This window comes from Phycodurus eques, chromosome 12 (assembly GCF_024500275.1).
Source record: "Phycodurus eques isolate BA_2022a chromosome 12, UOR_Pequ_1.1, whole genome shotgun sequence".
Classification (NCBI taxonomy): domain Eukaryota; kingdom Metazoa; phylum Chordata; class Actinopteri; order Syngnathiformes; family Syngnathidae; genus Phycodurus; species Phycodurus eques.
In genome coordinates, this window is record NC_084536.1 from 10,036,601 (window position 1) to 10,053,106 (window position 16,506).

A 16,506-nucleotide genomic window follows, 5' to 3' on the forward strand; every position below is an offset into this window, starting at 1 on the left:
TGGTCTGTAATATGTTTTATTAGCATGGGCGTCAATATATGGATACATTGTCATGTTTAGTGCTTGCCCAAACTGCCTGCAGGCTATTTCTGAGTTTTTTTTTTAAATAACTTTATTTGTTCAGCTTTGGTGCCTATTGTTTTGAAGCTCACATTGTTTGGAAAATTGTTGTCGTACACTGAGTGGATTTTTTTTTTTTCTTTGTCGCTAACTGTCTTAATGTGGGGGTGGAGTCATGCCGTCCATCCAGCAATACAATCACATTACACAGAGTTGTGTCAGTCAATGTAAATTGTTTGGTATTCTGGACAGGCACTCAAACATTTGATATTTCCAGTGTATACTGCACATGTATTATATACTGTAATATAACACAAGTGATAACTCAGTTGACCCAACCACGCTATACTGAGACATATGCTTCAAAAGCAACTGTATTGCCAAATCTTATATGAGATATACAGTAATAACCATCCATCCATTCATTTTGTTGTTTCCAGTGTATACTGCACATGTATTATATACTGTAATATAACACAAGTGATAACTCAGTTGACCCAACCACGCTATACTGAGACATATGCTTCAAAAGCAACTGTATTGCCAAATCTTATATGAGATATACAGTAATAACCATCCATCCATTCATTTTGTATCGCGCCCTGTCAAAATTTGGGTCATGGGGGGCTAGAGCCTATTCCGGCTGACTTTGGGTCAGATCTGGGCTACACCTTGGTCTGGTCGCCAGCACAGTCACATTCAAACGTAAACACAATTTAGAGTGGATCTCATTCCTCTTAATTGAAACGTTACTAACATCCCGCTCCTCTATTGTTCGACCGTGACCCAGAAGTTGTAATCACAGAGCTATATTAAGGAGCGTTTCAATTGAGTTAAATGCACATTGAGGGGCAAGGATCACGCTTCGAAGGAGTTCCAAGGACGAGGTAAAATCGAGGGACCACTGATGTGTCCATTCCGGAAGTTAGCTCCTCAATAGTGACATATAAAAAATGGAGGTGTACCAGCTGGATTCTAAACAGACCAAATGTAATATTTAATCTTCTTTTTTGTCATTCCTTGATTATTTTAGTACTATTATTTATTTTATTTTAGGAATCTAGATTATCGTGCTGCATTTAGGAACCAGTGCAGGAGTTATTTTGTCCATTTTTTGTTTGACCTCTAATCCCAATGGCCCGTGGCTCTGTAAAACATTTGGGGTGCTTTGAGCTCCTTCACCTTATTTATAGACGAGTGTTACTGGTTTTCCTTATATTCCCTAATCCTTCCTCTAACGTCTCCATTTATCTAGGTAAACCGACTTGCCACTGTCCTCTGGGCTTCTCAGGGCCATTCTGCGAGAGGAGGATATGCAACAACTACTGTTTGAACGGTGGAACATGTGACGTCACTCAGGGGAACCAGCCAGTGTGCCGGTGTTTGTCAGAGTACACAGGAGAGCGGTGTCTATACCGTGAGTTCTGCACCTCCAATTTAATGGCGCCATGTGCAAAATAATTCAAATGCCTTGTTTGCTTCACATGATTGACACAAAGAAGCGTGATCAAACAGCAGAGGAATTGAATTCAGATGCGTCTGCAAACCTACGTGTTTAAAAAGATCAGGGCGTTTCTCCCACCCCCTCCCCCCCACACACAAATATCATATTTTCTAATAAACAAAATGAAAATACCACAATTAAACAACCTTCGGGTGTTTCTGTGCGGAGGTGATAAAGATTTTATTGTCGTCTTTCACACTGCTTTGTAATTATTGTTAGTGGGGGAAACAATTTTAGCTACACATCATTAGTATCCTCCGATTGTTTGCCCAACGGGTGAAATGTTTTCAACTGTGGCTAAGATGTCATTTGAGAAGGATAATTAAGTCCCATTAAAACCTTTCACAAGTCCAATTAAAGCAGCTCAAACTACATTCCTGGTGTGTCATTAACATCCTCTTTCTTTATTTCTCTCTAAATGGGAAAGCAGATATTTGTCACCACTATTGCGTGAACTCCAAGGCGTGCACGCTTTCCAGTAGCGGCTACGTGGAGTGCGTGTGTCCTGCCAGGTTCGAGGGAAACAAGTGTGAGGTGGACAAGTGTCTTCGGTGCCATGGCGCGCCGTGCCTCATTAGCGAGGTGACAGCAGATGTGGTTTGCAAGTGAGTTATCGCCTTCTGCTCACTGTTGCTTCTTCTGTCGGGAGGTACGTTGTACTGCTATGTGGTTGAAGTCGGATTTTGCATTATTTATGTTTATCCAATCCCAGACGTGTACAACACATTAAATACTTGCAATCATTAGACCTGATACATGTGCATTGGTGCCTTGAGCTATGAGGACTCGTTTTTTCGAGATACGAGCCATCATTGAGCCCGTTATTTTGTTTTGAGTTGCGAGAAAATATTTATAAGAGTGCTATATGGTGGCAGGGAACTGTGCTTCACAACAAGCAGCAATTTGACAGATAGTGAACAATTCTTCAAGAAAAAGACTTTAAGCTATTTATTGCCACTCCCAGCTAAAGTTTGAGTTGGGCTCTGCATGCCACCAAGTTGAATTTGAAATGAAACAACTACAACGGAATTGAAGTGTAGACTTTAAGGTTTAATTCAAGGGGTTGAACAAAAATATATGATTAAACATGCAGGACTTGCAGCTGTTTTTATACAAACGCTCCTCATTTTGGGGGCTCAAAAGTAATTGGACAAATAAACATAACCCGAAAAAATATATAACTTTTCAATATTTCGATGAGAATCCTTTGCAGGCAATGACTGCCTGAAGTCTGGAACCCATGGACATCACCAAACGCTGGGTTTCCTCCTTTGTGATGCTTTGCCAGGCCTTTACTGCAGCTGTCTTCAGTTGTTGCTTCTGTGTGGGTCTTTCTGCTTTAAGTTTCGTCTTGAGCACGTGAAATGCATGCTTGATTGGGTTGAGATTTGGTGATTGACTCGGCCATTCCAGAATATTCACCTTCTTTGCTTTAAAAAAATCCTGCATTGCGTTTGCAGTATTGTTTGGATCATTGTCCATCTGTACTGTGAAGCGCCACCCAATCAACTTTGCTGCATTTGGCTGAATCTGAGCAGAAAGTATATCCTATACATTTCAGAATTCATCCGGCTGCTTCTCTCTTTTGTCACATCATCAATAAACACAAGTGACCAGTGCCATTGGAAGCCATGGCATCACACTGCCTCCACCAAGTAGAGAAGATGTGGTGTGCTTTGGATCATGAGCTGTTCCAATTCTTCTCCAAACTTTCTTCTTCCCAGCATTCTGGTACAGGTTGATCTTAGTCTCATCTGTCCAAAGAATGCTTTTCCAGAATTGGGCTGGCTTCTTCAGGTGTTTTTTGGCAAAGTCAATTCTGGGCTTTCTATTTTTTAGGCTGATTAATGGTTTGCACCTTGTGGTGAATCCTTTGTATTTACTCTCATGAAGTCTTCTTTTTATGGTAGACCTCCATACTGATACACCTACTTCCTGGAGAGTGTTCTTCACTTGTATGGATGTTGTGAAGGGTTTTTTCTTCATCATGGAAAGGTTCTGTGATCATCCACCACTGTTGTCTTCCGTGGACATCCAGGCGTTTTTGAGTTCCCAAGCTCACCAGGGCACTTTTTCTTTTTCTCAGAATGTACCAAAGTGTAGATTTGGCCACTCCTAACATTTCTGCTATCGCTCTGATGGATTTCTTCTTTTTTTTCCAGCCTCGGGATGGTCTGTTTCACCTCCATTGAGAGCTCCTTTGACCGCATGTTGTGTGTTCACAGCAACAGTTTTCAAATGCAAACACCACACCTGGAATCAATTCCAGACATTTTAACTGCTTAATTGATGACAGGTTAACGAGGGAAGAGCCCATGCAGCCTTATTTTTTTGCAGCCTTCTGAGTCAATTGTCCAATTACTTCTGGTCCTTCGAAAAAGAGGCAGCTATGTATTAAAGAGCTGCTCCAATTTGGATGTAGATACTCTCAAATTACCGCTGAGAGTCTGCATTTTAAGCCCATATTGATTACACAATTGTATCCTGAATATGTTTTTGAAAACATCTAAAATAACAAAACTTGTCACTGTAATATATATAAATATTTTGGGCCTGACCCTATATATAGTTCTGAGGACCAAGGTTCAAATCCGGCCTCCCCTGTGTGGAGTTTGCATGGTCTTCCTGTCCCTGCATGGGTTTTCTCCCGTTACTCCGGTTTCCTCCCACATTCCAAAAATATGCATGGTAGGTTAATTGAAGACTCTAAATTGTCCATTGGTGTGAATAAGAGTGTGAATGATTGTTTGTCTATATGTGCCCTGCGATCAGTGTTGCCACAGTTACCTTGAAAAAGTAACTTAGTTACACTACTGATTACTTGATCTTAAAAGTAATTTAGTTCCTTTGCTGATTACTTGATTTCAAAAGTAACAAAGTTAGAAATAAGTAACTTTTTAGTTACTTTCAGTAGCTGCCAAGTGGCAGGAATATCACTTATCCACAGTACAAAAAAAAAGGATTAACTTAACTGTACCCAGTACTTGGTAATGTACGCCACACAAAATACAGAATGATGTCATCAACATGAACCAATCACGAAATATTAGTGTAGTTGAAGCCACATTAAATGAGCAACTTAGCGCAGACTTGACATGCCAACACAGTAAGTACCTAAACGTTGTTAAAGTAAGTGCCGGTTTGATATTGGAGGCACATAAACACACACACACAAACCATTGCTCCCAACATCGTAACTTTGATGCGAAGAGCGAGAAACGGTGACAAGATTACGCAACTGTTTAACTAGCAAAGCTGTGGGTGATTGACGGGGGGAGAAGCACTTACTTACGTGACGTCAGCCGTGCAGTTCGTTAAACCAGCTCACTGTCCGGACTACAGACGAACTTGAAACTTCTCACTTTTCATTGTAACTATTATTTAAGATAAGTATTGTAAATCCTTCAGTGAGTCAGTCCTTAACCTCCATGACCGATTTATGACCACGCATGAATAATTAACTCACAATGGATTGCGCACTTAACACGCTAGTAAAACTATATTCTTAATGTGTAAATTCAAAAAGTAACAACAATCAAATACACTTTTTACAAAGGAAAATAACAAAAATCGTGAAATCGTACATTTCTTTGCACTTCTATTGTACTGCAAGGTCACTGTGCATTGTAAAATCAACAACCTATCGCTTTCTTCCGCTTATTGAGAAATCAGCGGTCTGCATGAGCGGTTAAATGCTATTGAATGGCTGGACTGCGTTTTTTCAGAGTCACCAGCCACTCATCAGTACTTGGTGAGAGAAATTGATGACGCAAAAGTAACTATTGCCGGTTTGAAAACGTAACTGTAGTTCAATTACACTTCCGGGAAAAGTAACGCGTTACTTTGCTTGTTACTCAAAATGGGGGAATTTTGGAGTAATGCGTTACTTTGTAACAGAAGAGGTAAATTTGTAACGCATTACCGATATCACTGCCTGCAATTGGCTGCTGACCAGTTCAGGGTGTACCCCGCCTCTTGCCCAAAGAGAGTTGGGATACGCTCCAGCATACCTGCGCCCTGAGGGAGGATAAGCGGTACGAAAAATGGAATATGACTACGGTCGTATTTCAAAACATTTGTATATAATTTCCTTTTTCCCCATTGAGATGAATGGAAATCCCATCAATCCTTTCCAGCCTCCACCCCAAAACACGACAAACATTTTTGTAATGTGTTTTTAATATGGAAAACAGCACTCTCTAATATTGTACTTTTTAAAAACTTACAGTAATAACCATTAAATAAAATGTAAAGCATAAGCAGTTTGTGCGTCGTCATGAAGTGATTGCGCCAGTATTATACTGTCATGCAAACAAATGAAGAAAATGTTTCACTCAGCTACCGTAAGTGTCTCAGTAATTTGCAGTAATATTGGTCGTTTTTTCACAGAGGATAAAGAATATGCGCCTGTGAGTATTGTTATGTTATCTGTCTCCATGTGTTATGGCACCGTTTGTGTTCAATTCCATCCATTAATACCTACATGCTATTCGTTAGCCCTTTGGTGTTTCCAATTATTTCTTAGCATTAAGCTAAGCGAACTTGAAGGCCAAGTTATGTCGTTGGTTTTTATACACAACGTGGGATTCGTTTTATTTTATGTTTCGTTTGACAATAAGCTTGAATGGGGAGTGGCATTAAACAGCTTAAAGGCGCTTTTTGAAGATTTGTTCATGATACTAAACTCCTGCCTGTTGTGAAGTGAGTTGAGTTTAGTGCCACTATATAGCACTCGTAATTATTTTTTTTGCTCGCAAGTCAAAGCACAAAAATCGTCCCAATTAGGGTTTGTATCCTGAATAACTCTTGAATAAGTCGAGTCACTCGTATCTCAAGGCACCACTGCATGCAAGTATCTCTCACATGTCACAAAACAGGTGCTAGTTTGTGCAAGGTTCTAATCAGTGAAGCTGCCAAGTAGTATGTTTGACTAGTAATGAAGCATGGATAGTTCTGTTTCATTCCCCCCCCCCCTTCTCAATACTGCATAATTTCATTTCATTTCATTCATTCATTTTCCAATAAACAAATACAAATTAAATAACTGATAAAAATCTACAGTACATCATGACTATCTGATGACAACGTGGATGTCAAATTACCTTTTTTGGGGGGTATTTAATAAAAGCAGACTGTTATTACAGATTTAGTACCTGAAATGTAACTATTTTTGCACATTTGTCATTTATATTTATAAATTTCTGCTTTTTGCTCCTGGTAATATATATATATATATATATATATATATATATATATATATATATATATATATATATATATATATACATATATATATATGTATATATATATAAACACACACATATATATATATATATTTGGAACAAACTCTCATTCATTGCATGTAGTCTATTGTTTTACTTGTCACACAAATTCATTATTTCCCCCCCTCAGTTGCACAAATGGGCGAATTGCACCAAGCTGTCAACTGTGTGATGGATATTGCTACAATGGAGGCACTTGTCACCTGGACCCCGACACCAACCTTCCTTTCTGTCAGTAAGTCACTACTTAATGACACGAGAGACAGACTGTAATTATTCTCACCCTCGCTACCTACATGAAAATGGCGGTTCTTCATCCCACTAAGCCTGACTTGAGTAGCACAGCCGAGAACCATCACGGGGTCCCATTTGCCTGCCTGGATCGGAGAGTCGTACAACCTAGTAATTTTCCAATGCAACACAATCCTAAAACCCAACTTGTGTTTGGTGTCATATTGCGGAGGCCATGGCACAGCATGGGGCTGGATGCCAGAGCGCCATCTTACGCTGTGTGACATGTTGCTGTGGCTTAAGGCGTTCACGTAGATAAAAAAAAAAAAAGAAGGTGGAATCCTGTTCATAGCTTGCCATTTGTAGCATATCACACTAGTCCTCCTTGCAGTAAAGAGCTTGTGTCAGGTTTCCCTGACTCTCTTCATTCGTAGGATTTAGAAGTTTGCTGTCTTGAAAAAAGGGGGTATGTGTCAGTCATTGAACATGACACTCAGTCGAAGAAAAAAAAAAAAATGATGTAACTCCTCCAAGCATGGCCCATAGATTAATATCACCGGAGCTATAATCGCATGCAGCGCTTTGTTAAAAATTTCTTCAAGGGGGAAATTGGAAATCCTTTCTTCTCAAGCCCAACGGTCTGCATTTTTAACTGCCCATTGTCCAGGCTTGCTAGATTGAAATTTGTACTCATCTCACAAATTCAAGTGGATAGAATCAATTTCTATGCAAATGATTCTATCCTATTGGATGAGGTCAACAGATCTGATCACAGGGTTTATTATTTCCTAAAAGGAACAGGAGATGTATGTGAAGATATGTACAACTTTATCAAAAATCTTTACTACCAAACTCACAAGGCCAAACTGCATTGCTTTGATGGATAATACTTGGGTGTAGTAATACCAAAAAAGACTGTCTATTCTTAGATTAACAGTATTTATTTTCTGTATGGATACCTCACAGCAGCTTTGGCACTGTCTTTTTACCACAAGTTTTGTCTTTCTATTCCAGAGTAGGGGTCGAAACCAACTAGTCGACTTTACCGCTACACAAGCACGATTACAGCTTGCAGTCAGTTAATCGGCAATCAGATGTTTTGGCATTAACAATGCAGAAGCCTCGCTGCAATCAACAGGTGGTCAGTCGGCACAGCAAACTAGCAGCAGTGCCTTTACTGTGTGGAAATATTTGACTCAAAATGAGACCGGTAGTACAGTCACTTGCAAAATATGCACGTCTACCTTCAATTATAATAAATGCACGCCCATCTGACTAGAGGTTATGTGCAACCAACTTTCGCCTTCAGCAAACAGGTCGAAGCACCTCCTTCCATTTCAGGTGACTGGCGGAGGCGGAGCCCTATGGCAGGAGACTGAGACAAAGCAACTGTAGAAATATTAAACTTCTACACTGTCTTTTGTTTAACACAAGTTTTCTTCAAGAACTACCAAAGATGACTAAATCTTTTTGGGCTTTGTTCATTTTTACATATACCATTTCATGCTGTACCTGTATAAATAAAAGACAAACGTATTTAATTTTAGTCTGGAGACACCAGCCATAAAGAAAACTAAATTTGTGTTCAAACCATCATATCATCAGCCCGTACTTATGCTAGTTATCGCAGCATACAGAGGAAGCCGGCTTAACTTATTTTCCGGGTTTGGTCACGTGACGCTCCGCATGAAGCGGAGAAGCAGCCGCTAATGCTAGTTGACTGGCAGCCTTAAATCCCCATGTCAGCGAATTCACCAAATGCCCTCCTGTAACAGTGCAAAGACAGATAATATATTGACTGACTCACCCATCCAATCACAAACAGCACTCTGACACCATGTTTTCACAGATGGTCGGATCAAGCGTTCTCGCCTCCTGTCATTAAAAAAATAAAATAAAAATAGTATACACTGATATATAAAACACTGCTATATAAAACTAAAAATGAGTGTGTGAGCTTGTGTTTGGATGCGAAAGGATGCACAGTGAGTTGACAACTGGAAAAATGTCAAAGTCATCGATGAATCGACGTCAACTCGACTTTCATCACCGTGGCTTCGACTGCAAAAAAACGTCCAACCCCAATTCCAAAAGGTACATTCTTTCCAAACTTTTAATGTTTGGCTTTAGAAATAGATTTACAGTTTCCTATTTGAGCTTTCTTTTTGCACAGCGTGCGATTATAACTCAGCAGGTATTAATCCGCGGCCGGTTCGGTACGTCGTTTTTCACAATGACTAATATGCCGTACATTTGGCAGCTGTGATTTATAAGCACAGAAAAAGCAATCCTCAATTTAGGCAGCGCTCAGATTCGTCTTAACTTCAATGACTTCTAAATCTATTCACAATCATTCCTTCCTGCAGTAGTCAAGGTCCCACTCATTGCAAAATTCACTGGACGGCTCACATTTTAATCACAGGAGCTCCAGTGAGTGGTGCAGGAGAGGTCTCGCTCCGTCGTCCTTTCATATTAAACTGCAATAAAATGTGCATTTTGCCGAATTAAAATAACCGATGGACATGTGATACATTCGCTTTATTGTTGCTCACTTATTTCATGTAAAGTTGTACTTACAATTAAAGATGTTTCACAGCAGCATCAGTGGTCTTGAAACTTGAAAATACAGTAGTATGAGTGACCAGAGTTTTTTGAGTTTCGAGTCGTCACTTGGCCGATTTTTTATTTTTTTTTGCTTTGACCAGCGAATAAAAAAATTTAGACACAAGCGCTGTTTAGTGGCAGTGAACACACAACGAGCAGCAGTTTGGCAGATAGTAAACAATTCTTCAAAAAAGAGCTTTAAATCTGTTTAATGACACTTCCAGTTTAAGAAGAAATATATGTTGTCTATTTAAAGCAACCATATAACTTTGTCTTAGTCTGCTAGCATAATGCAAACACATAATGAGGACACACCATAGACCGGTTGGGGAATAGCATCTGCAGTCCCATAGCACTTTAAGCAACGACTATTTGAGCAAAAAGACTGCAGCAACACATGTAGACACACAATATAACAATACTCACAAGCAGATTGTCTTTATCCTCTGCGAATAACTAATATTACTGTGATTATGTACGTGACTCCAGTAGTTGTGAAACTGTCTGCATGCCTGTATTATACTGAATTAATCCAAATTCACAAACCATTTAATTATATACATTATATTTGACTGTTATTACTTCATGTTTTGATAAAGTAAAATATCATAATGTACTAGTTTCCTTATTAAAAATACATTACAAAAATGTTTATCGTTTTTTTTTTGGGCAGAGTGGAACAGATTATTGTCATTTCCATTCATTTTACTTGGAAAATATGATTTTGAGTTATGAGCGTGGTCACGGAAAAAATTAAACTCATATCTTAAGGCACCGCTCTATAAAGTATGTTTTTGAAAATATTGTGTTTTCTATGATATTCATGAATCGTGTTGTTTTAATGTATTAGTGTGTTATTTGTGGTAGGAGGCAATATTCCCTGCTACCCTGTCTACATTGATTCTATGTAGTTAAAAGTAACATCTCATGAGATGATTTGGTCTTAATGAACTTGAGGTAAGACCAAACCAATGTTTTTTCTTCCATTGAGTGCGCAGCTGATCTATTCTGTGTATATACTGTAACTCGCATTTAGATTTTGCTACATAGCGCACGCATGCACTCCATCTTCAACTCGAATCCACTCGAAGACTTTACTGTGTCAATCAGGACACATCATGCAAATGGCAAGGTCAACAGTGTGCTATTTGAAAGGCCGTCTCATCACTCCAAACGCAATGTTTTGCAGCTGCACATCAGGGTTCAAGAACCAACGTTGCGATGAGCTGGCCAACCCCTGCGATTACTTCTGTCAGAATGAGGGGATGTGCACATTAACAGCTCTTAACAAACCCCGCTGCAAGTAGGTCACCTCGCCACCGACGTATCCAGAGCCCTGTCACCCGCTTTGTTGACGCCTCACTCAACTCCATCTGGCTCCCATTATGTAGCCTGTCCACAAAATGGGCTCTTTGTACCACCTTGGAGTAGTAACTCTTTATGTAACAAGTGCTCAAAAATACATTAGGAAAGGTGATTACATACTGTTCGCAGGTAATGATTACAGACTGTCCTATTTTTGAATGAAGGTTCACTCAAGATGCAGTATGGTAAAAATAGCAGTAGTCAGTGTTTTCCCTGACTCTTATTCAAAAGTAGACGTATGTCATTTAAAGGTGAACTCAACTAAAGAAAACAGGGGCAAGAATACAATGTATATGCCCTCAATAGTCGAAACACAGTATTCGGATTAATATTGCGTACGTGAAATTTGAATTAAACAGAATATTTCATCAATTTTCATCCATCTCTGGGCGCCACAATGTTTTTCAATATCGCACTCTACCGTTGGCTGAAATAAACGTTACAATTGCTGTCGCACTTGCGCTGCAAACATCAAGTAGCCATACCCACAAAACAGGTAGCGGGGTCCCCGTGTGTGCTGTGCTAACTAGCATAACTACGGGATAATGACGGTTTGTACAAAATTTTAGTTTGTTTAGTTTATGTCATCAACCTGTAGTTATGCTTGTTTTCCACTGAAGGGTTTTCTGGAGTTGGTCACATGACTTTCCCAACACAAGCACGAGACCTTGTGACAATTTCGTCCAACAGCAGAAGGCGATATTGCCAAACATGGCGGCCCCCTGAAATGGATAAAAATTGATGAATGCTAATACTACTCCTCCTAAAAGCTAGGCAGACTTATCTGTCAATCCTTATTTTGAAAGATTTTACAGACGTACATACATTACTTACAATATGTTAATACTGCATTATTTTACATTTCACCAATCTGCCGAGTCGAAGTTGCCGACATCGTTTATTCAGAGCTCTAATGAGCATGTCAGGTGAATCCAACGAGGCACTTGTTTCATGAACAGTTGCTGCACGACCGTCACTATTTCACCCATCTCATGCAGCCCTCGCCCAGCACAAGGACAAGGGGGCGAACTCGAATTTGACATCATGTGCTCATCTGGCTGCATTTAGCAACATGTGCATGACAGCAAGCTGAATATGAGGATTGCTTACAAGCTGGAGTAGGATGCCATGTTTTTCCCCTTGATGGATGTTCATTCTTGGAACACAGGCTCAAAACATTTCAGAGGATGTTGACTCTCTATTAAAGGTTCATGTTGGTGTCATACTGTGTATGGTGTAATTCATACTAGTGCATGTAATTAGCAGTTATTCATACATTCATTATCTGGTTGCACCTCCCTGGATCGTTCATGCTTTACAGGCCCATCCGCGGTAGTCGTGTGAAAATTACATATTGTACCTTCTCCGTTACATACATCATGCCCAGGCAGAACACAAATAATACAAGGACTTCTTGTCCTGATATCATCTTTTTATTTATTTCTATCCACACAATAAGTAATCAACATCAAATCTCACTCACTGTGTGAACACAACATTGTGCATTTTCTTGAGATGTCGGTTTGTTGAGTTCAACATGTCATTGTTTAAATGTTTTCTCGCTTGTGTCTTGTGTTTTGTTTTCTAACCGTGCTATCTTCTGACCAGGTGCTCTAGCAACTGGGCTGGAACTCAGTGTGAGAGACCCGCACCCAAAAGCAGCAGATCAGACAATACCAGTGGAGGTTAGTTCTGCACAATGTCAATAGTTAAGTTTGAATGAGTCCTCACTCTAAAATTTAAAGCCGCTTCCGAGGTTCTATATAGCACCCATGGTTCCAGCTAGCACATTTGTACACCACTAGGGTTCTTTACGGGTTGCTTACTGGTTCTTTGGAATGGTGATAGTTATATATAGCACACATGATTATGTATGCATAGCAGTATGGAGGTCTTTAGAGGTTCATAAACCACAGAAGCAGGTTATGTCGATAACACCTCTCCAAAAAAAAAAAAAAAAAAAAACATGTTGTGCTTTCACTGATTATGTAAAGATTAGATGTTGCACTAGCTAATAACATCCAAGTCGTCAGATAGGCACAACTGCACATCTGTAGAGGTGATACATAGAGTGGCTAAGACAGGTCAATACAGCCACAACTGAACGACATTAACCTACAACGGCAGTGACGGATCAAGTGATTGAGGCAGGAAGTTGCACACGTTTTGATGAACACGGTTGGAAAAAAAAGTAAGTGAAAGTAAGCTACTGTAAGTACATTATAAACTTCCTGCCTCAGTCACTTGGTCCGTCAGCAATAGCAGTCCCCTGGTAACCCGCACAAATTATTACAGGTCACTTCTGTTGGATGTTAATGTCCTTGTGTTGTAGCTGTAGGTTGTTGTGTTGTGGCATTTGTTGTGACGTGTCTCAACCACTGTAGTTATTGAAATAAAATGATTGTTATTGTTAGTAAAATTAATTGTATTTGTAGTAGCAATAGTAGTAGTAGTTGTTGTTGTAGTATTACTACCTTGACCCAGTATGCAGTAATATATTAAAATGCAAAAGCTTTAATGCATCAGTTTCACTGTATTTAAATTTGAAGTCCTGCTGTTGCGGACCTGTAACGGCTCATAAATAACTTTCATTCTGCTTACCAGGACTGCAAAAGCCATGTTTTTATTTCCATAAATATTAGCCATTTGGCTGTGAAAAGGTACCCGTTTGTGATCATTGATCATCCATCTCTGCCTGCATTGTGTCTCTCCAAGGGAGCATCGCTATCATTGTGCCTCTGGTCCTGCTGGTCATCTTGATCGTGATGGTGGTTGCGGTTATTTACATCTGCAGACGGAAGCAAAGGTTGGTAGTAAATGCATTCATTATTTTTCTATACTGATTATTGGGGATTTTTGATACTCACTCGTGAGTACGCACTGATACAGATACCACTGGTACCTTTCGCAGGGCACATATAGACAAACAGGCATTAACACTCATATTCCCACCTATGGACAATTTAGACTCTTCAGCGAACCTAAGGTGTCTTTGGACTGTGGGAGGAAGCCGGAAAACATGCTAACTCCACACAGGAAGTAGCTGAGATTCGAACCCTGAACCTAAGAACTGTGAGGCAGACATGCTAACCACTACCTCATTGAACTGCCTAATGCAAATTTATGAGGATAAAACATCAAGCTTCGTTTAAACCAAGCATGAATTTGATTTTTGGGAACAGTATAATCCATTAAGCCTCTGATTGCAGTTCAGCTTTTCAGTTGTTGACTCAAACCACGCCAGTTGGGTTTGTGTGACGTAGTTTGGGAAACTGTTAAACACGGTGAGTTAGTGGTTAACGCGTATGACTGACAGTTTAGAGGTCCTGTGTTGGACTCCGGCTTCCTCCCACATTCTAAAAACACCTACGTTAGGTTCACCCTAAATTGTCCAGAGGTGTGAATGTGAAGGTGAATGGTCATCTGCCTATATAGTTAGCAACCAATCCAGGGTGTACTCACCCACGACCTTAATGAAGTGCTATCGAAAATGGCTTGATGAATGTGTAACATGGCTGAGCAAGTTAATAAATGTTGGCTGACTCCAGTCCACCGCATGCCTTTAGGGGGAAACGTGTCCAAAGGCAGCCCATGTCCAACGGAGGGATGAACGTAGAGATCGGGAACCCGTCGTACAACATGTATGAAGTGGACCACGACAACCATGCCGATGCAGGCAGCCTGCTGCGACCCAGCTTCACGCTGGACCCTCATAAGGTGGGTCAGCAAGCCAAGAGATCCCCTCAAAAAGGTTCAGTGTACCTTTACAAGTTTAAGGCAGGTACAGGTATCCCATGCTGCTACCAGTTTGAACATAAATAAGACAAATGGTCAAAACTACTTTAATCATCCATCCATCCATCCATTTTCTGTACCGCTTATCCTCATTAGGATTCAATTAAAATGTAGTGCACATAAAAGTGAGATAAAAATCATACCTAAATACATATCGCTGGTGACAGGCAGAATCCTTGTATCTCGAAAACCATCACATTGCAGGATAAACAAAACAAAAACAAAAATGGCATGTTTATTGAGCCATTAACTTTGCATCGGCCATTCTCAATACTTTAGACTGGGCAATAGTTTTAAAAAATAAAACGCACACGTGGGCACTGACCAACAATATCATTTTGTGAAAAATATTAAACTGACTAAATTTGGACAAGGGAGGTTTCGGCCTGACGCCAGTGATACGTGGAAACAAACGGTTCTGAAATCAATCAATCACTCAATAAATAAATGACAGATAATTGTGAAAAAAGACCTTTCTTTCTTTCTGACGTACATGCTCTGCCGATGTTTCAAACCGCCACAGTCTGGCAGATTTTTCTTTTTTTTTTTCTTTTGCCTTAAGTATTGGTGGCTGGCATGGGCAACCTTCACGAGTACCTGATACTTTGAACTAAGGCCGGGATTGGCCCATTCCTTATACATCGCTACTAACCAGTTCCTGTTAAATACAACTGTACTCCACTTGATAAATGTAGTGGTACTGGATTTAAAAAATAAATTTAAAAAACTAACATTATGCATAGTTTGAACATTTTAAATCAATAAATCTTTCGCATACCAAAAGTGGTACTCGTACCACACTTTGGGAATCACAAATTTAATGGGACCGAAAGTTATTTCTTTGCTAAAAATATTGTATTTTTGTTGATGTCTATACTAGTGATCATTTTAAAATGTATTCTCATCTGACCACTCCACACTTAGGCTGAGTGTATGAAACGAGTCATAACACCTTCAGCGTTCTTTTTTTGCTGTAAGAGCTTCAAACTTGATGCTTTTTGCACTGCCAACTTTGACATTTACTATTGTTAGAGCAACAGAGCTTCATTTAAAACCTTTTCACTACTTTTTCTCTCTTCTCTAACACCCTCCTCCATCCCCAAAACCCTACATAACATATCTTGTAGCCTTCGCATGTTTTTTTTAAAGCTGTAGCAAACTGTTAACAGCCATTTTTAGCAAGCTTTGCATGATCAGCAGTGCTGCTTGCTTCTGTTGCAGGGCTGGTGTGTAAATTCCAGTGACGCTCGCGCCTTGGGTATCAATTCGGTGCCCAAGGAGGTAATTCCTGGACAGGTGAATTTTTCAAACCTCACTATGAGTTTGCCTGATAAGGACATGAACCATCGTTGTATAGAATGTAAGCAATCAATGAGCAACGTACGGGTGCCTGCAATGTTTGCTTCGTGTTTATATGTGACTGACTGTGCCACATGCCACAATAATCAAACAAAAGGTCCATAGTGATGATGAAATAAATCAACGTTTAGTGCATATGCCACAGGATTTCAATTAGAAATGTGTTTGCATGACTCTGCATCTTCTTGCATTTTTACTGCAACACCTCTTGAATATGTTGATCGAGGTTGTGATTTCCTTTGCACCTGCTCCACACGTACAAGTTGACATTTAAAGTTCAAAGATGCACATAGACATATTAAAGCA

General features: G+C 39.8%; 1 protein-coding gene across 8 annotated transcripts in view; it reads left to right on the forward strand.

Moving 5' to 3' along the window:
* Positions 1-16,506, forward strand: part of lrp1bb (low density lipoprotein receptor-related protein 1Bb) — a 341,490-nt gene that overhangs the window by 321,930 nt on the left and 3,054 nt on the right. For 6 of the 8 annotated variants that reach the window (XM_061691330.1, XM_061691332.1, XM_061691334.1 and 3 more), the window contains 7 exons: positions 1,316-1,477; positions 1,995-2,169; positions 6,977-7,081; positions 12,655-12,731; positions 13,762-13,852; positions 14,613-14,763; positions 16,063-16,201. In XM_061691330.1, coding sequence (XP_061547314.1) covers positions 1,316-1,477; positions 1,995-2,169; positions 6,977-7,081; positions 12,655-12,731; positions 13,762-13,852; positions 14,613-14,763; positions 16,063-16,201 — 900 coding nt within the window. The remainder of the gene's footprint in view (positions 1-1,315; positions 1,478-1,994; positions 2,170-6,976; positions 7,082-12,654; positions 12,732-13,761; positions 13,853-14,612; positions 14,764-16,062; positions 16,202-16,506) is intronic. The other 2 variants (XM_061691338.1, XM_061691337.1) reach the window with 2 other exon arrangements.